The sequence below is a fragment of the Stomoxys calcitrans genome, chromosome 2, assembly GCF_963082655.1.
Source record: "Stomoxys calcitrans chromosome 2, idStoCalc2.1, whole genome shotgun sequence".
NCBI lineage: Eukaryota > Metazoa > Arthropoda > Insecta > Diptera > Muscidae > Stomoxys > Stomoxys calcitrans.
Genome location: NC_081553.1, coordinates 59,041,543 through 59,063,110, shown reverse-complemented (window position 1 = coordinate 59,063,110; position 21,568 = coordinate 59,041,543). Strand labels below are relative to the sequence as shown.

The 21,568-nt window shown below is 41.9% G+C and overlaps 1 protein-coding gene across 1 annotated transcript; it reads right to left on the bottom strand.

Moving 5' to 3' along the window:
- Positions 1-4,823: 4,823 nt before the first annotated feature.
- On the bottom strand, positions 4,824-16,554 carry LOC106087118 (cytochrome P450 CYP12A2). The gene is made up of 5 exons (XM_013252039.2): positions 16,350-16,554; positions 15,885-16,273; positions 6,085-6,201; positions 5,554-6,004; positions 4,824-5,464 (listed from the first exon to the last, which is right to left on the bottom strand). The coding sequence occupies exons 1-5, from the start codon at positions 16,479-16,481 to the stop codon at positions 4,862-4,864; spliced, it is 1,692 nt and encodes a 563-aa protein (XP_013107493.1). The 5' UTR covers positions 16,482-16,554; the 3' UTR covers positions 4,824-4,861.
- Positions 16,555-21,568: the final 5,014 nt, after the last annotated feature.

The following is a 21,568-nucleotide window of genomic DNA, read 5'->3' as shown; positions in this document are numbered from 1 at the left end:
ACATCCGATCGTATGCTCTTTATATTGGTGTGTGTGTGGGTTATTACTGGCGCTGATGACCACGGCCAGTACCCTGCATACATTTTTCATAATTTTGGAAGAGCGTTCGTCCCTGCGTCAAATAAAACAATCTTCTGGAAGATGTTTACGCAATTGTTCTTCCGTATGAGTATTGACACAAGTTTCTGGAATATCATTGGTCAATAAACTGGATATGCGGAAGTTTTAGTCACTTTACGCAACGGTTGTTATGCTACTCATTGCTTTATAATCGTCCAAAAGTTTTGTTTGTTTAACTTTTTCGCGATTGCTTTTATTTTCATACGGGATGCGTTTAGGACTTGTATTGAATTATGTTATTCGATGTTATGTTGTGAGTGGACAACTTCCACAACACCAAACAAAATTCTCACTTGGCTTATATGCCGATTGATACTTAGTATGACGAATATGGTTAGGTTGGTTTGAAAAGGTGTGCTAATATCCGCATACGCCCCACGCAACTATGGACATACACCTAAGCCAGCCATCGGCTTGTTGTTGTTTTCTTGTTGTTCTTTTTTCTTAGAATTAACGTTTTCAAAGAACATCTCATCTTGATATGCAGTTTTAGATCTTCCAAACGAATAACGCTCAAATCTTTTAGAAGAATATTTAATAAATATACCAAAACACCTATTTGTTAGTCGTCCAGGCGAGTAACGCGCAACACTTCTGGAAGAGTATTTTATGAAACTTTCAAAACACTCATTTATTACTCGTCTGCACGATTCTTGCGCGGTTCTAAGATCTTCCAAGACTTTTCTGACTTACTGTTTAGCAATCCATGTGGAAGATTCAAAGATTCAGAAGAGTCGTCTTGAGGACAAGGCTCCTCAAAGAAGAAGATTGTTTGGCAATCGAAAATGTTTGCAGTGAATGCGTACGGCATCTAAGGCACAGTGGGTAAAGAGATGAAAAGAGCACAGTGACGCTTACTTTCGAATGTATAAAGATACACGTTTAAAATTTCGCACATATACTTAATATTAGTGTAGGTCGGTTGAGATTGTAAATGGGCTATATCGGTCCATGTTACAATTTAGAAAAATGCATGAAATCTTTATTTGAATCGATAGTACGGTCCATATGTTTTAATGTTTGAAAATTTTTTCATTCAAATGTTGACCGCAACTGCGCCTCAAATGGTCCATCCGCTTAGTCTAATTTTGGCATACTCTTTCCAACATATCGGCCGGTATCTCACGAATAAATATTTCAATGGTGTCTTCCAATGCTTCAATTGAAGCGGACTTGTCTGTATAGACATGAGTTTTAACATAGTCTCACATGAAATAGTCTAAAGGCGTTAAATAGCACAATCTAGGCGGCCAATTGACCGGTCCCGAACGTGAAATAAAATGTTCAGTGAACTCGCCTCTCAATAAGTCCATTGTTGCGCGTGCTGTGTGGCATGTGGCACCGTCTTGTTGAAACCACATGTCATTCGAATCAAGCTTACATATCATCTCACGGTAGCGCTCACGTTTCGTTACGATTCCCATCATCTTTGAAGAAGTGCGGTCCAATGATGCCACCAGCCCATAAACCGCACCAAACTGTGACTTCTTCTTGATGCATTGGTAGCTCTTGCAATGCTTTTGGCTGATCTTCGCACCAAAACCGACAATTCTGCTTATTTACGTACCCATTCAGCCAAAAGTGAGCTTCGTCGCTGAACACAATATTTCGAAATCTTCGGCCAACTTTCCAAGAGTCCAGGAGGTCGTTCGGCTTCAATTCGTGCACCAGCTGTATTTTGAAAGGCTTTACACCTAAATCCTACCGCAAAATTTTCCACGTTGTTGAGTAACAGAGGCCCAATTGCTGCGAATGGCAACGAATCGATAATTGATGGTCACCATTAACACTGGCCGACACAGCTGCGATATTTTGTTCAGTTCGCATACTACGTAAGCGTTTTGGTGGTTTAATATACGAGAATCTAATCTTGAACCTCTAGAAGGCGTAATTACCTCCCGATTTAGCTGAAATTTTGCAAATAAAGTTTTGCTGTGACTTCCAACAGCCGTGCCAAGCATGACGCAAATAGGTAAAGGGAAAACTGCACTTTATGGGTCGCACCACCGATTTTTTTGCAGTTTTTGCAACCCCCTTATTTTGACCCCAGGAACACGAATCTGAAGTCCGTTTTTAGGACAAAGGCTCTTGGGCCCCTAGGTGCCAATAAACTCGCTTGTGGGGAAGTTGTCCAAGCAATGTAGATTACTAATATACAAAAACATGTCTAAAAATTGGACCCTTGAATTACCTAAGGTTGGCCCCTAGGGGGTCCCGTACCCTTTGCCCTGAAATGGACTTCAGATTCGTGTTCCTGGGGTCAACCCACATCTACACACCAAATTTCAGCGAAATCGGAGGTGCGCCCTATAAAGTGCAATTTTGCCTAGACCTGATATAGCTCCAATATAAACTGATTACCTGATTTGAATTTTTGAGCCTCTAAAGGATTCAATTATTACCCGATTTGGCTGAAATTTTGCCCGTAAAGTTTTGGGTCGACTTCCAACATGCACGCTAAGTAAGTTCTAAATCGATTTACCTTATATATAAAAATCAATATGTGTTTGTTTGTAGGTTTTCTTGAATTTTTCACAGATGGTGCATAATGATCCTGTGGTAAAAAAAAGGGGTCTACATTTTTTGATATTTGAAGAGGCGGACCCTCCCCCTTACTCGAATTTTCAGAAACGGATCTCGGAGATGGTGGTGCGATTAAAGCGAAATTTTGTGTGCTCTCATATAGTACCCAAAAAATAAAAATTTGGTATCCAAATTTCGGATGCGGTACCTAGGGGGGCCGCCCCACCCTAAAACCTACCAACCATATATTTAGACCAATCACGACAATATGGGACTCAAATTAAAGGTATTTAGGATAAGAAAACGTATCTGATATCCAATTATCGGACCAAATGATAGGGGGACCACCCCAACCCCCAAAACACCCCTATATCGGACATATTTACCGACCATGGCAATATGGGACTCAAATGAAAGGTATTTGCGAGTAAAATACGAATTTAATATCCAAATGTGGGACCACGTTTCTGGAGGTCCACCCATTCGCCAAAACACCCCTCAAGCAGGACTTATTTTGTGACCATGGGAATATGGGGCTCAAATAAAAGGTATTGAAGTGTAGAATTTGAATCTGGTATCCAAATATGAGACCAAGTGTTTGGGGGCCGCCTCTCCCCAAAAACATCCCTCAAAGGGGACAAATTTACGACCATAACAATATGGGGCTCAAATGAAAGGTATTTGGGAGTAAAGCACGAATCTGATATCAAAATTCGGGAAAAGAGTCTATGGGGCCACCCCACCCCCACAACACCACCCAAATAGGAAGTAGTTGCTGGTTATTGCAATATGAGGCTCATATAATAGGGTTTTTAGAGTAGAACACGAATCCGATATATATTTTCAAGGCCAACTCACTAAGAGGCCGCCCATCCCCAAAAACGGACATGTTTGCCGACTATGGAAATATGGGTCTCAAATGAAAGGTATTTGGGAGTTGACCACGTATCTGACAATTAGTGACCAACTGTCTGGGGGACGTCCACCACCATGACAACCCCCAAATTGGACGTATTTGCTCATCAAGACAATTTGGGTCTTAAAGAGAGTGGAACTAAATATTTATAGCTTTTAGGGTCAATACCCCAAACCGGAATATTTGCTGACTTTTGCAATAAGGAGTTTAAATGAGATTAGAAAACGAATTTGATATCCAATTTTGAGGCCAATGACAATATGGGGTTCAAATAAATTATATATAGTTATATGAGAGTAGAGCACGTTGCTGATATATATTCCGGGCTTAGTGTTTGGGGGACCACCCCACTTCCCAAAACACCCCTTATTCGGGCATATTTACCTACCATGTCAATGTGGAGCCTAAATGGAAGGTATTGATGGTGTAGAGCAAGAATTGATACCCGCTTTCGGGACCAGTTTTCTGGGGGTCTACCCCTTTCCCAAAATACCCCACAAACAGCAATTTTTTATTGACCCTCGCAATATGGGTCTCAAATAAAGGTATTTGGGAGTAGAATACGAATTTGTCCCAATATGTGGCTCAAATGAAAGGTATTAGAGATTAGAAAACGAATTTGATAACCTATTTTGGGGCCAAGTATTTGGGGGTCGCCTCATCCTGTAAACTTCTCTTAAGCCAATGGTAATATGGGGTTAAAATAAATGGTATTTGAGAGAAGAGCACGATGCTGATATTTTTTCAGGGACAAGTATCTGGGGAACCGCAAACACCACTAAATCAGACATCATGAGAATTTCGGGCTGAAATGAAGTATTTTAAGAATGGAGTACACCTTACATCCAAACTTAGATTCGTAGACCAATAGAGATCATATGGGATTCAGATAAAGGCACTTATATTGTTGGACTGTTATTCAAGCGGGATTCTATTTTCGTAGCATGGTATTCCACTAAAAGCTCTTTAATTGTCGAAAATAAAAATTCCAAGAAAAAGTTTGTTCCATATAAAGTAAAAAAAGGCACAGTGGAGCGGGCCCGGGTCAGATAGTAGTTTTATATAGCTCCCATATCGACCGTTCGTCCGATTTGACTTTTTGGATCTCTAGAGGGCGCAATTGTTATCGGATTTGGCTGAAATTTTGATAGAAGCCCTTTATATTTGAAAAAGTCATTCAAAGAACTTTATATTTTTTTTTTTTATATTTTTTAAACAATCGCAATATTACTCTGTGGTTAAAAATATACAAAAATCAGATACATCATTTCTTGTCATAATTTACTTTACTCAATTTTTTTTTCAATTTTCTATGTCAGTAAATTTAAATTTCAATGGAATATTGGGCACATTAATCAACAGACTTTTAAATGCATTCTCAGTGGGATGATTAAATTCCACCTGGAAGTTGCGTATGAGCCTAGCAATGCCCAACTCCAATTCCATTTCCACAATACGACGGCCAATACAACTGCGTGATCCGAAGCCAAAGGGCAAATATATAAAAGGACTGCTGGCCTTCAAGGCATGAGGGCATTCACTGGAACTTTCAGCTTCCTTTGAGGGTCTTAGCCAACGTTCGGGTAAGTACTCACTTGCTCGTGGATAATGTGTGTCATCACTAAGCAGTGAAGTTGAAATCATTGACACTTGAGTACCTTTGGGTACATGGTAACCACTAAGCACTGTATCGTTATCTAAGACACGACCATTACCCACAGCCAAGGGGTAGATGCGTAGAGCCTCCTTGATACAGGCCCTCAGATAGGGCATATTTTTAAATACTGTTTCATTAAACTCGGAATCTTTTTGTGGCAATAGCTGAAGGACTTCTTGACGCAACTTGGCTTGTTTGTCAGGATTTTTGGCCAGACACAAAAGGAGACCGGTAAATGTGGTGGAGGTCTGTGAAAAAGGAAGAAATAGAAACAGAAAAGTAAAGACATCAACGAATATTGTTATAGTTTTTCACTTATAAAATGTTCCCCTCTCACCGTATCTGCGCCCGCCATCAACATATCCATGGCCATGACCATAGCTATTTTTTTATCGATTCTAATTAACTTCTCCAAAACGCTTTTCTCATTATCTGGTTTCTCCGGCACACCATTCCGCCTTTCTTCCTCCAAACGGGCAATGGCCTCATCCACAAAAGTTTTGGTTATATCTGTGATATCATCTAAAGTCTTCATTAGTTTCTTGAATGTTGGTGTCTTATAGACTTTCCATATCGAAGGTTTGAATTCAATTTCCAGCGAATAAGTAAAGAAATCGGTTAACCCCTTAAACATTTTCTTTGCTATGGGATCATCACGGTTTGTGGTTATCAATCCAAGTTGTTTATCGAGGGCAACCACAGAAACCGACTCTAAGGTCCAGCGATTTATTTCCTCTTCAAAGTTGTCGGGAACTTCCAGGGATAGAGGATCACGTATTTGACGAATTCTGGGGGAGAAGAGAAATGGTAATATATTGTTGTTGTAATTGTTTAAATATTCGACTCAGTCGATGGTTTTTGAAAGTACCTCTCCATGAATTCCTTATTGACCTGCGACATCTTCTTTAAGTATAAATGAACATTCTTGGGTTGCATGAGTACCGGATTGACAGTTGAACGGAAAGTGCCCCATTTTTCTCCTTGCCTGTTCAAAAAAAGACAAAAAAACTTCAATTAGTTATTGTATCAAATCAGTATATGCTCATTTTTTTTATATCAAAAAATTTACTATGACTTGCAACACATATTTCATACATTGGATTGGGATAGGGATCGAAATACTTCCACTTGACATTCTGGGCAGCAGGATTTTTCTACAATGTTGTATTTCATCTTCAGTTATGGGAACAATTATAAGGTAGACTTGGTTTGGTTTTGGTTGGTTGGTTTTTCACAGCGTGCCTAGGACTTGCATATACTCCGAAAACCTGGCAGTAGGCAAGGGTGGTGTTTATACCCTAGCCCGTCAAGACAAGTTATGCGACACCAAAGGCCTACAGACCCATAAGTCTTATGTCCTTTCTACTCAAAACCATGGAAAGTATTGTGGACACCATGATAAACAGTAGGGTATCCAGCGAACTGCTCAAATACAAACAGCATGCCTATGTCAAGGGAAAGTCGGAGGAGACTGCCCTGCACGAGGTTGTGCATAAAATAGAAGAATCCTTCGATACCAAAACGTACACCCCGGCGGTATGCATTGACATCGAGGGAGCTTTTAACAATGTGTGGACCGACACATTGGTCCAATCCTTAGACCAGTACGGTTGAACCCGGTCCTGAGAGAATGGATTAACCATGTGCTAAGGAACAGGTGAATAAATTGCGGGTCCCACGACTTAAATGTAAGGGAGAAAGTGGCACAAGGTACGCCACAGGGGGGAATTTTATCGCCACTCCTATGGGTGACCACCATAAATGACCTTTTACAGATGCTCACTGAGGAGGGATTTGAACCCGTCTGCTACGCAGACGATGTTATAAGACTTTATAAGGATAAGTATCCGAACCAGCTATGCAGAAGAGCCGAAAGGGTCCTGTATATGGCATATGACTGGACTAGACCCAGAGGTCTCAATGTTAACCCAAAGAAGACTGAAATATGGCTGTTCACGAGGAAGACGAAGGTGGGCCAATTTAACTCACCACGTTTCCTCAATTAAACGATTTCGATATATGACAAGGTCAAATACTTAGGTGTGATCTTGGACTGGAAACTGAATGTGAAGTGTCACATTCTGGAGCGTACTGCGAAGGCTCACAGATGTTGGGTACTATGTAGACGGGTCGTAAACTCGAAATGGGGCCTGAAGCCGAGGATAGTCCACTGGCTCTACAGGAGCGCGATTCGAGCAATACTTACTTACGCCTCAGTAGTTTGGTGAAGTGCTTTGGAAAAAAAGTGCAACATAAGGACCATACAAGAGGTTCAGAGAACATGTTGTCTTGTCATAGGCGGAGCGATGAGGACCACGCCCAGTAGGGCACTGAAGACTATTCCAGATATCCGACCCATTGAAACACAGATTAAGTGTAAGGCAGCCACTGCGGCTATGAAACTTAGGGCGTTAGGAGAATGGATTGAGGAAGGGAGCAGCTCAAAAAGTGCGACATAAGGACCATATAACAGGTACAGAGAACATGTTGTCTTGGCATAGGCGGAACGATGAGGACCACGCCCACTAGGACACTGGAGATTATTTTAGATATCCGACCCATTGAAACACAGATTAAGTGTAAGGCAGCCACTGCGTCTATGAGACTTAAGGCGTTAGGAGAAGGTATAATCGAGGCGACGATGGGAAACCTGGAAGGAAGGGAAGAGGTTTCCAATCGGATACCTGAGATGAACCTTGAAGTCGAATGTGAGGCACTGCTGCCATCGGCACAGTCTTGGATTGGCGGAACCCTAGTACTGCCATCTGTAAGATCATTTTACACATATGGATCAAAGCTAGAGGACAAAGTGGGCCTCTGGGGGGTCGACATTGAGAACCCAGGACTGAGAACTGTTTTAGACTACCTGACCATAATACGGTCATGCAGGCGGAGATCCGGGCGATCGCGCAATGCGTGAAGTGAAGTGGTGCTAACGCGAGGACGTCGAGTGTGAACATCCTCAGGGATAGTAAAATGGCCATAAGGGCAATAACTACCACGACGGTAAGGTCACGAACAGACTTGCAGTGTTAGAAGGAGATTAACGCCTTCTCTGAGGATGACTAAATCCGCATCGTTTGGGTGCCGGTCCATAATGGAATAAAGGGAAATGAAAGGGCAGACGATTTGGCGGTGAAGGCCAGAGGGCTGCCGTCAATAAATTTGGTTAACCCGAAGCTTTTCGGGTCGACGCAGTCCGTGTTTAGGGAGTGGGCGACGAATGCGCATGCAGCATTGTGGAACAGCGAAACGGTCGGTAGGACGGCGAAAATCTTATGGGAGGATCCAGATCGTGAGAAGACGAGGCTATTGCGAAGAGGTCAGTATAGCTATTGGTAGGAAGGAGGTCAGTATAGCTATTAGTAAGAAGGAGGTCACCGTAGCGCAGAGGTTAGCATGTCCGCCTATGACGCTGAACGTCTGGGTTCGAATCCTGGCGAGACCATCAGAAAAAAGTTTTCAGCGGTGGTTTTCCCCTCCTAATGCTGGCAACATTTGTGAGGTACTGTGCCATATAAAACTTCTCTCTTAAGAGGTGTCGCACTGCGGCACGTCGTTCAGACTTGGCTATAGAAAGGAGGCCCCTTATCATTGAGCTTAAACTTGAAACGGACTGCCCTCATTGATATGTGAGAAGTTTGCCCCTGTTCCTTAGTGGAATGTTCATGGGCAAAATTTGTATTTGTTTGTAAGGGGGAGGTTAGTATAGCTATTGGTGTCATCCCCTCGACATCCTTGTTCAATACGGCACGGATCGGTTCCGATTTGGATATAGCTGCTATGCAAATGCAAATTTTGCCCATGAACATTCCACTAAGGAACAGGGGCAAACTTCTCACATATCAATGAGTGCAGTCCGATTCAAGTTTTAAGCTCAATGATAAGGGGCCTCCTTTCGTCCATTTCGTCTTATCTCCATTTACTGCTAGACCCATTTTTACTGACTCTCTTTCGATTCTTTCAAAGGCAGCAGTTACTACTTCCGGTGACCGACCTATGATATCGATGTCGTCGGTCACCGGAAGTAGTAACTGCAGCCTTTGAAAGAATCGAAAGAGAGTCAGTGAAAATGGGTCTGGCAGTAAATGGAGATAAGACGAAATGGATGGTTTCAACTCCCAAAACGCCTCTTGTGATTAGCGGGCCATATCTATTCACATCTGCATCTCGTATAATCTTCTCCCGCAGGATATTAAAGAGATCACACGATAGGCTGTGTCTCCTTGTCTGAAACCTCGTTTGGTATTAAATGGTTCGGAGAGATTCTTGCCCATTCTTACTAAGGATCCCCATGTATCATCCTGCAAAGTCTTATTAATTTTGTAGGGACACGAAACTCAGACATGGCTTGAAATACCTTTGAACGTAAAGGAGTATCGAAGGCGGCTTTGTAGTTAACAAAGTGATGGTTGGTGTTGATTTGTCCTTCTCGGGTCTTTTCTAGGGTGGATTTACCAGGTCTAAAGCCGCATTGATAGGGCCCAATTATCTCATTGACTTTAGGTTTTCATCTTTCACACAGTACGCTCGAGAGTATCTTGTATGTGTTGGGGAGGAGACTTATCCCTCTGTAGTTGTTACGTTCCGTCTTGTCTCCTTTCTTGTGTACGGGCCATAGTATGCTGAGGTTCCAATCATCGGGTATGCGTTCTTCTAGCCAGATTGCTCAGATAAGCTGATGCATACGCCTTATCAGCGTGTCGCCTCCGGTCTTAAATGGTTTAGTGGGTAACCCGTCGGCTCCTGCTGCCTTGTTGTTCTTTAGTCGGGTCATTGCTACTTGGAGCTCATTCTGAATAGGAGGTAAACATTCTAACCATCATCATGGATTGATTCTGCGGTATCCTCTTCGCCGCCAACGTCGGACACTAGCAGTTGTGTAAAATGTTCTCAGCATGTTATCTGAGTTAGTTACCAGATTTCCTTTTTTGTCTCTACAGGAGGATGTGCCTGCACCAAAGCCATCGGTTTGATGTTCAATTCTTTGGTAGAATTTCCGGACTTCATTCTGACGTTTACACTCAGGTCTTTCCATTTCCTTTTTCTTTCTTCGGAATAGACGTTTTCTCCCGATACCTCTCCTTCATCTGGCGCGTTGCTATTGATTGCAGGGTTGCTTTATATGCCTCATTCTTGGCTTCAGTAGCATCTCGACACTCTTGGTCGTACCATGGGTGTATTCTTGGAGGAGGCTTCCGGTACCCAAGTACGGATTTCGCGACTAACAAAATCTGCTGTTTTAAATATTGCTCTGCTAATGCCCACATTGTCATAGCTACTGAGCTTTGTAGCTCATTTCTATTTATAACCATATTTTATGAGAACCCTAATGGAAGGTAAACAGCTACTGTGACACATATCTCCATTTACTTACAGGGCAATATCTCCTTTAAGAACTTCCTTAAGTCTGGCTGTGTCAACATTTCTTTTGGTCTACCTATGAGAGACACAAATCTCCATTTGCCTACTGGTCAATATCTCATTTAAGAAACTTCCTTAAATCTGCATATTGTCCCTTTTTATACCCTCCACCATAGGATGGGGGTATACTAATGTCGTCATTCTGTTTGTAACTAGTCGAAATATTGGACTGAGACCCCATAAAGTATATATATTCTTGATCGTCGTGGAATTTTATGTCGATCTAGCCATGTCCGTCCGTCTGTCCGTCCGTCCGTACGTCCGTCCCTCCGTCCGTCCGTCCCTCCGTCCGTCCGTCCGTCTGTCTGTCGAAAGCACGCTAACTTCCGAAGGAGTAAAGCTAGCCTCTTGAAATTTTGCACAAATACTTCTTATTAGTGTAGGTCGGTTGGTATTGTAAATGGGCCATATCGGTCCATGTTTTGATATAGCTGCCATATAAACCGATCTTGGGTCTTGACTTCTTGAGCCTCTAGAGTGCGTAATTCTTATCTGTTTGGGATGAAATTTTGCACGAAGTGTTTTGTTATGATATCCAACAACTGTGCCAAGTATGGATCAAATCGGTTCATAACCTGATATAGCTGCCATATAAACCGATCTGGGGTCTTGACTTCTTGAGCCTCTAGAGTGCGCAATTCTTATCCGATTGGAATGAAATTTTGCACGACGTGTTTTGTTATGATATCCAACAACTGTGTCAAGTATGGTCCAAATCGGTTCATAACCTGATATAGCTGCCATATAAACCGATCTTGGGTCTTGACTTCTTGAGCCTCTAGAGTGCGCAATTCTTATCCGATTGGAATGAAATTTTGCACGAGGTGTTTTGTTATGATATCCAATAACTGTGCCAAGCATGGTTTAAATCGGTTCATAACCTGATATAGCTGCCATATAAACCGATCTGGGGTCTTGACTTCTTGAGCCTCTAGAGTGCGCAATTCTTATCCGATTGGAATGAAATTTTGCACGACGTGTTTTGTTATGATATCCAACAACTGTGCCAAGTATGGTTCAAAATGGTTCATAACCTGATATAGCTGCCATATAAACCGATCTGGGATCTTGACTTTTTGAGCCTCTAGGGGTCGCAATTATTATCCGATTTGTCTGAAATTTTGTACGACGGATTCTCTCATGACCATCAACATACATGTTTATTATGGTCTGAATCGGTCTGTAGCCCGATACAGCTCCCATATAAATCGATATCTCTATTTTACTTCATGAGCCCCCAAAGGGCGCAATTCTTATTCGAATTGGCTGACATTTTACACAGGTCTCCAACATATAATTTAATTGTGGTCCAAACCGGACCATATCTTGATATCGCTCTAATAGCAGAGCAAATCTTTTCTTATATCCTTTTTTTTGCCCAAGAAGAGATGCCGGGAAAAGAACTCGACAAATGCGATCCATGGTGGAGGGTATATAAGATTCGGCCCGGCCGAACTTAGCACGCTTTTACTTGTTTACTCTCCGTTTTTGCGAGGAAACCCACTTGTTTGGCTGTTTTGATATTTTGTCTTTTAACAACAAAAACAACAATCTGTGCAGTAAACTAAACAACAACAGTGCAAAAGTATTTTAAACAGGGAAATACCAATGTTAGTCGGCTGGTAAGTGTTAATCAGCCTAATCGTCCCATGTTTAGGTATACCTCCTCTAGAGGATACAAATATTATCCGATTTGGCTGATTGTTTTCATTATGACCTTCAGGCATGAATGAATTTTGTCTTCAAGTTCTTTGTGGTACGACAGTGAAATTTTTTAGTGGACCCAAGATATTTTTATTGGCAATACGACTATTAATTTTAATCAATAAAATCTTATTTTTTTGATTTGTTTTATTTTATTAGTTATTTTTTGCTTTGTATGTGCGTAGATAAGTGGTTAGTTAACATATGCTATGATAGGGAAGATGGAGTGTTTAAACAAAAATTCATTGTCATGACTATTAAGATATAAAAAAGCTTTTATTATCAAAGCTTTGTGTTTGTGTCTCTTTCAGCCCCTCCTCCAAGTTGTTAACTAAATTAACCAATTTTTTTTTGTGTATATATTTTGGTCACTTTTTTTTTAATATACACCAATTTTCTTTGTTATTGAATTTAATTTCGTTGTGCTACTAGGGGGACACTTGTTATTGACTTTCAGACATAGATAGATAAAAAGTATAACAATGAAATATTTTTTTAAAATTTGGACTAGAAAAAAAGCAAGTCATACAAGTAATAACGCATTTCATACCCACCACCATGGATATATATATTATCAAAATTTCTTATAACACTGCTATATCCATAATAATATCAAAATATAGTCCGATCTAAATCATATTTGATTTAGGTGCCGGGAACCTCTATACAAGCAACAGTTCGAAATTCAAGCGAAATCGGGTAATAAATGCGCCCTTCATGTAATTAAGTCCTAATTCGGATGATCGATCTATATGACACCTATATCTATGTATGGTCCGATCTGAACCATATTTGAATTGGATATCGGGAGTCTTTAAACAGCCTACTATTTCAAATTTCATCAAAATCGGAGAAAAAATGTGCCTTTTATGGTGTTTAGGCTCTAACGCTGAAGTCTCTATGGTCTCTATGACAGCTATATCTAAATATAGCCTGGTCTGAACCAAAATCGGGTAATAAATGCGCCCTTCATGTGATTAAGCCCTAATGATCGGATGATCGATCTATATGACAGTTATCTATGTATGGTCCGATCTGGACCATATTTAAATTGGATATCGGGAGTCTTTAAACAGCCTACTATTTCAAATTTCATCAAAATCGGAGAATAAATGTGCCTTGTATGGTGTTTAGGCTCTAACGCTGAAGTCTCATTGGTCTCTACGACAGCTATATCTAAATATAGCCCGGTCTGGACTATTTTCGGAACAGATTTTGGGAGTCTTGATACAACTCGCTGTTCCAAATTTCAGCAAAGTCGGGTAATAAATGCGCCTGTTATAGACCTAAGACCCAAAACTGGCAGATCGGTCTATATGGCAGCTATATTCAAATATATTCCTAAGACCCTAAATCGGCGGATCGGTCTATATGGCAACTATGTCCAATTATGTTCCAATCTGGACCATTTTTGGTTCGGATATCGACGGGTCTTATAAAATTCAGTGTTCTGAGTTTCAGCAAGATCGGAGAGTAAATGCCCCCTTTTGGTCGTCTTTAGACCCTAAACTATATCTAAATATAGCCCGATCTGGACCATTTTCGCGACAGAAAAAATGGCAGATTTAGGGTCTATATGGCAGCTATATCCAAATGGCAGCTACGCCAAATTTCAGCGAAATCGGGTAATAAATGCGACTGTTTTAAGGCTAAAATCCTAAAACGCCAGATCGGTCTATATGGCAGCTATATCCATATGTAGTTCAATGTGGCCCATTAAAAACCCTAACCTGCATATACAAGAAATACGAGTCTGTATAAAATTTCAAGTCAATATCTCAATTTTTAAAATGGCGGACAGACAGACACACAAATGAAAATTTGCCCACGAAGATTCCATTAAGAAACTGGGCAAACTTCTCACAAATCAATGAGTCCTGTCCGATTCAATTTTAAGCTCAATAATAAGGGAACTCCTTTTTAAAGCCGAGTGCGAACGGCGTGCCGCAGAGCGACAACTCTTTGGGGAGAAGTTTTTACATAGCAAAGTACCTCGCCAGCATTAAGAGGGGACAATCACCGCAGAAAATTTTTCTGATGTTCCTGCCAGGATTCGAATCCAGGCGTTTAGCGTCATAGGCGGACATGCTAACATCTGCGCTACGGTGGCCCCCGGACAGTCACACGGATATCGTTAACTCGTCGTGAAATAGGGAGATGGGTTTATAGGGGTGCTGTATCAGGCTATAGACCGATTCAGACCATATATGACACATATGTTGTAGGTCATGGAAGAATCCGTTGTACAAAATTTCAGTCAAATCGGATAATAAAATCGGGAGATCGGTTTACATGGAAGCTATATCAGCTTATGGACCCATTCAGACCATACTTGGCACAGTTATTGGAAATCAGATCGGTTTACATGGCAGCTATATCAGGTTATGAATCGATTTTAACCATATTTGGCACAGTTAGCGCATAGTGTCCTGTTATGAGTTCCAACAACTGCGGTAAGTATGGTTGAAATCGGTCAGTAGCCTGATATAGCTCCCTTAGAAACCGATCTCCCGATTTGACTTCTTGAGCCCGCAGTTTTTATCCGATTTGTCTGAAATTTGCACATAGTGTTCCAACAACTGTGCCAAGTACGGTCCAAATCGGTCTATAACCTGATTCCGTTAGAAACCCAACTTCCGATTTGACTCCCCCCTAAACACTTAGGGTGACATTTTTATACCAAGTTCGTAGTCTACTCTTAAATACCTTTCATTTGATACCCATATTGTCTCAATCGGTAAACATGCCCGTTCGGGTGGGTTTTGGGATGGGGCGTCCCCCCAGGTTATTTGACCCCAAAATTCTATACCAATTTCGTATTTTTGGGGAACCATAAGGTGGCATATAGATTCCTTAGAAACGGATCTCCCGATTTGACTTCTTAAGCCCCTGAAAGCTTCAGTTTTTGTCCGATTTCGCTGAAATTTGGACAAAGTGTTCCAACAACTGTGCCAAGTACGGTCCAAATCGGCACAGAACCTGATATAGCTCCGCTAGAAACCCAACTCCCGATTTGACTCCCCCCCAAACACTTAGGGTGACATTTTTATACCAAGTTCGTAGTCTACTCTTAAATACCTTTCATTTGATACCCATATTGTCCCAATCGATAAACATGTCCATTCGGGTGGGTTTTGGGATGGGGCGTCCCCCCAGGTTATTTGACCCCAAAATTCTATACCAATTTCGTATTTTTGGGGAACCATGAGGTGGCATACAAAAATTTGCTTAAATTAGTGCACCGATCTCCGAGACCTGGCGTTTTTGCAAATGGGGGTTAGGGGGAAGGTTCCTTAAAATGTGGTCAAAATTTTATTTCGGTAGAAAATTTTGGGAAACATTTTTTATAGAATATTTTATTTTTGAATAAAATTGTGACCAAATTTTTTTCTATAGAACATTTCATTTCATTTCTCTGTGTCTATTACAAATAGGAAAACGAAACCTCTTTTCTTAGAGGTTTTGATTCATGCTTCTCTGTATCTAAGCCGAATTTAGTAAACACTCAAAACAAAACAAAAATATTCAATTTTTACTTACGTTCCCAATAGACCTTCTACACCCTGAAATATGTCCGGCCTATGTACACTGCGATGATAGTAAAGACTCTCCGATCCGGGTCGTACAGGCCAAATGCCCTCATTGCGTAAAGTTCTTTCAAAATCATGTGGATTATGGGTCATTACAATGTCTGGTCGTCCCAGGGCACCCTTCATGCGAGCTATGGGTCCCATATCCTCCTTAAAGGCCAACATCATTTGAGAAGTATCCAATTTGGCATACTTTCCACCTGGCAGAAAATGACGCAGAAAATTCAAAGCGCCCATGGTGGGAATTGTTTCAAAAGGTTTTGCATCGCCTTCAAAGTCATTTTTTGCCTCGTCGCCACTTGTCGCCAATGTGGCTGCAGAAGATGAGCGATAACGCCACTGAAAAATTACACCGATTTATGTGGGGAAGTTAATCTTTAGAAAAATAGATTTTTTTTTTCAATTTTTAGTTTACTTGATGGCTTTGCTGTGCTCGATTAGGTTTCACTTCTGCCAATATGACATTTCGCAGAGGGCCATTATTCAAAATTTTCAATGAACCCAAATGATATGTTTTTGTTGTCATTTTAATGGCTTTTTCAAACATTCAGGTTTTTTTGCGCGCTTTATACAACCGATTTATTTAACTCACAACCTTATTCAACCGTGCTCAACTATCAACTGTCGAAAGCTTTTGCCAAGTACTATGCTAAAAACATAATCAGCAAGTCATTATGAGAATTCTTATTTTTTGTGTATCGAAGGTGGTTCGAAAAGTTTTTTATTCGATTATTTTGGGAGCTATGTCTGAGGGTGGATCTATTTGACTAACTTGCCAATCCCAATCGACCTAAATCAAAAAGTAGTGTTTGTGCGACAGACGGATGGATGGACAAACGAATGGATGGACAGGCTGATTGATTGACAGTAGAATGGTCAAACGGAGGATTGAGCAGACAGAAGGATGGACGGATAGAGAGATGAACGGACAGAGGGATGGAAGAACGGACAGAAGAATAAATGGACGCACAGAGAAATGGATGGACGTACAAAAAGTGGCCAGATAGAGGTTTGAACATACAAACGGATGGATGGACGGACAGAGGAATGAACGAACATTGCAATGGACGGACAGAGGTATGGATGGATATAGGGTTGAATGGACAAACGGATGGATGAATGAACAGACAAATGAACGAACTTTGGGATGGACGGACACGCGGATCGTAGGGCAGTGGAATGAACGGACATAGGGATGGATGGACGAACAGTGGAATGTACAAACTGATGGATGGACCAACAAACGGACGGATGGACAAACAGATTGACGACAGAGGTAGGGACGGGTAAAGTGTTGAAAGAGCAAACGAATGGACGGACAGAAGAATAGATAGACGGACGGAGAAATGAAAGAACATTGGGATAGACGGACAGATGTATGGATAGTCAGAGGAATGAATAAAAGGACAATATGGATGAACAGACGAATGAAAGGACAGAGGAATGGATAGACGAATAGAAGAATGAACGCACATAGGGATGGACAGACAGAGGGAGGGACGGGCAGACGGACGGATAGACGGGCTGGTGGCTGGACAAAGAGACAGATGGACGTACAGAGGAATGAATGGAAGGACAGAGGGATAAACGGGCAGACAGATTGACGGACAGACAGATGGACGGACAGACAGATGGACGGACAGGCAGGTGGACGGACAGACAGATGAACGAACAGACGGATTGAATGGACATAGGGATGGATGGACAAAAGGATGGATGGACAAAAGGATAGATGGAAAAATGAATGGTCGGAACAGACAGAGGAATGAAAAGACAGAAGGATGGACGGACAAACGCATGGACGTACAGAGGAATGAACGAAAAGAGGTATGATTGGGTATAGGGTTGAACGGATGAAAGGATGTATGGATTGACAGACGGGTGGACGGACATTGAGATGGACAAACAGACAGATTGGCAGACAGAGGAATGAATGGGTATAAGTATAGATAGCAAAGGGATGGACGGATGTAGGAAAAAACAGACAGAGGGATGAACTGACAAACGTATGGACGAGCAGAGGAATCGATGGACTTACAGAGAAGTGAATGGAAGGACAGTGCTTTGAACGGATAAAGCATTGAACGTACAAACGGATGGATGGATGAACAGACAGAGGAATGGATAGGCGAATAGAGGAATAAACGGACATTAGGGTGGATGGACGGTCAGACAGACAGATGGCTGGACGAACAGACAGATGGACGTACAGGGAATGAAAAGACAGACAGAGGAATAAACGGACGGACAGTTTGGCGAACAGACGAATTGACGGACAGAGGACTGAATGGATGGTCAAAGGGATGGATGGACAAAAGGATGGATGGACAAAAGAAATGGATGGACAAAGGGATGATTGGAACAGCCAGAGGAGTGAAAACACGGAAAGATGGACGGACAAACGCATGGACGGACAAAGGAATGAACGGAAATAGGTATGGATGGGTATAGGGTTGAACGTACGAACGGATGGAAGGATGGACAGACGGATGGATAGACGAATGGACGGACATTTGGATGGACGAACAGACAGATGGAAGTTCAGAGGAATGAATAGACGGAAAGAGGGATAAACAGACAGAGAGATGGATGAAAAGACGAATTGACGGAGAGAGGACTGAATGGTCCTATAAATGGATGGGCAGAGGGATGGACATTAGGCTGCATGGACGGTCAGACTAACAGATGGCTGGACGAACAGATAGATGGACGTACAGGGAATGAAAAGACAGACAGAGGAATAAACGGACGGACAGTTTGGCGAACAGACGAATTGACGGACAGAGGACTGAATGGATGGACAATAGAAATGGATGGACAAAGGAATGATTGGAAAAGACAGAGGAATGAACACACGGAAGGATGGACGGACAAACGCATAGACGAAAAGAGAAATGAACGGATAGAGGTATGGTTGGCTATAGGGTTAAACGTACGAACGGATGGATGGATGGATGGGCAGAGGGATGGATAAACGAATGAACATTGGGATGGATGAACAGAACGATTGAAGTATAGATAGCCAAAGGGATGGACGGACAGAGGAACGAACATACAGAGGGATGGACCGACAAACGGATGGACGAGCAGAGAAATGGATGGACTTACAAAGGAATGAACAGAAGAACAGAGAAATGAACGGACATTGGGATGGATGGACGGACAGATGGCTGGACGAACAGACAGATGGAAGTACACAGGAATGAATAGACGGAAAGAGGGATAAACAGACAGAGAGATGGATGAATAGACGAATTGACGTAGAGAGGACTGAAAGGCCCTAGAAATGGATGGGCAGAGAGATGGACGGAACAAAAAGAGGTATGAACAGACATATGGATCTATGGACAAACGCATGGATGGACAATGGATGGAGGAATGAATAGAAAGAGGTATAGATGGGTATAGGTTTGAACAGACGAATGGATGGATGGGCAAACAGATGGACGAACGTAGAAATGAGCGGGCATTGAGATGGACCGACATTGGGATCGAGGGACATTGGGTGGACGGACTGTGGGATGGACAGGCGTTGGGATGGGCGGACATTAGAATGAAAGGGCAAAGGGATGGATGGACAGAATATGAATAGACGGAGGGATTTACGGACAAACGAACGGATGTGCAGAAAGGGGGATGGATGCATAGACAGAGTAATGAAAGAACAGAGTTATGGGCGCATATAGCGTTGAACGAGAAAATGGATGGATGGACAGAAAAATTCATAGACGGGCAGAGAAATGATGGACACTAGAACAGCTGGCAAGGAGATGGACGGTTGGAGAAATAAAAGGGTATCGGAATAAACGGACTGAGAAATGAAGGTTCATAGAGTTGGACGGAGAGGGGTGAACTGAAAGACGGATGAACAGATAGATGGACGGACCGATGAATGAACAGACATAGGAATGGATGGACAGAGGAACGAACGGACATTGGGATGTACGGAAAATATATAGACGAACATATAGAGGGATAGAAGGACTGAAGGCTGGATGCAGAAAAAGACGGACAGATCTTTGGATGAATAGAGAGGCGCATGGACGAAAAAGTAAATGGATGGATAGACGGACAGACGGATGGGCGGACAGAGGAATGAATGGACATAGATATGGAGGGAAAGAGGGATAGACGGAGAGTTAAAGGGATAGAGGGACAGAGGGATGGAAGCAGAGGAGCATAGGCAGATAGAGGGATGGACACATGGATTAACGGATCAATGGAAGGATGGACGGATAGGACAGATGGATGGACCGACAGATGAATGGACGGACAGATAAATGGACGGACAGATGAATGGGCGAGCACATGAATGGAAGGACAGTTGAACTTGTGCTGCCCAGGACTTTTTCGTAAGAAATCATAAAATTTGTGTTGACAAAATATCGTCATATCCAAAACTCGACTTTTTGTACCCTCCACTAATTTTGGTATACTAATTTTGTCATTCTGCTTGTAACTCCTCGAAATATTCATCTAAGACCCCATAAAGTATGCACATTCATGATCGTCATGACATTTTAAGTCGATCTAGCCATATCCGTCCGTCTGTCTGTCGAAAGCATGCTAACTTTCGAAGGAGTAAAGCTGGCCGCTTGAATTTTGCTCAAATACTTCTTATTAGTGTTTGTTGGTTAGGATTATAAATAGGCCATATCGATCCATGTTTTGATACAGCTGCCATAAAAACCGATCCTGGATCTTGACTTCTTGAGCCACTAGGGCGCAATTCTTATCCTATTTGGATGAAATCTGGCATGATGTGTTTTGTTATGACTTTCAACAATTGTGCTGAGTATGGTTGAAATCGTTCGATAACCTGATATAGCTGTCATATAAACCGATCTCCCGATTTGACTTCTTGAGATCTTGCAAGCCGGAATTTGTGTACGAGTTTGCTGAAACTTTGCATGTAAAGTTCTGTTATGACTTCCAACACTTGTGCTCAGTACGGTCAAAATCGGTCTATAACCTGATATAGCTCCCATATAAACCGATCTCCCGATTTCACTTCTTGAGCGCTTACAAGCCGGAATTTTTGTACTATTTGGCTAAAATTTTTCCCACAGTGTTCCGTTATGACTTTTAACACTTGTGCTCACTACGGTCCAAATCGGTCTATAACCTGATATAGCTCCCATATAAACCGATCTCCCGATTTCACTTCTTGAGCCCTAAGATTAGGTTAGGTTGAGTCCTTACAAGCCGCAATTTTTGTCCGATTTGGCTGAAATTTTGCATGACGTGTTTTGTGATGACTTTCAACAACTGTGTCAAATATGGTTCAAATCGATCAATAACCTGATATAGCAGCCAATCTGGGATCTTAAATTCTTGAGCCTCTAGAGGGCGCAATTATTATCCGATTTGCCTGAAATTTTATACCACGGCTTCTCCCATGACCTTCAACATACGTGTCAAATATGGTCTAAATCGGTCTATAGCCTGATACTGCCCCTTATAAACCGATCTCCCGATTTTACTTCCTGAGTCCCAAAAGGGCGCAATTCTTATTCGAATTGGCTGAAATTTTACACAATGACTACTATGGTCTTCAACATTTAATCCAATTCGGACCATAACTTGATATAGCTGCAATAGCATAGCAATTCTTTTCTCTTATCCTTTGCTTGT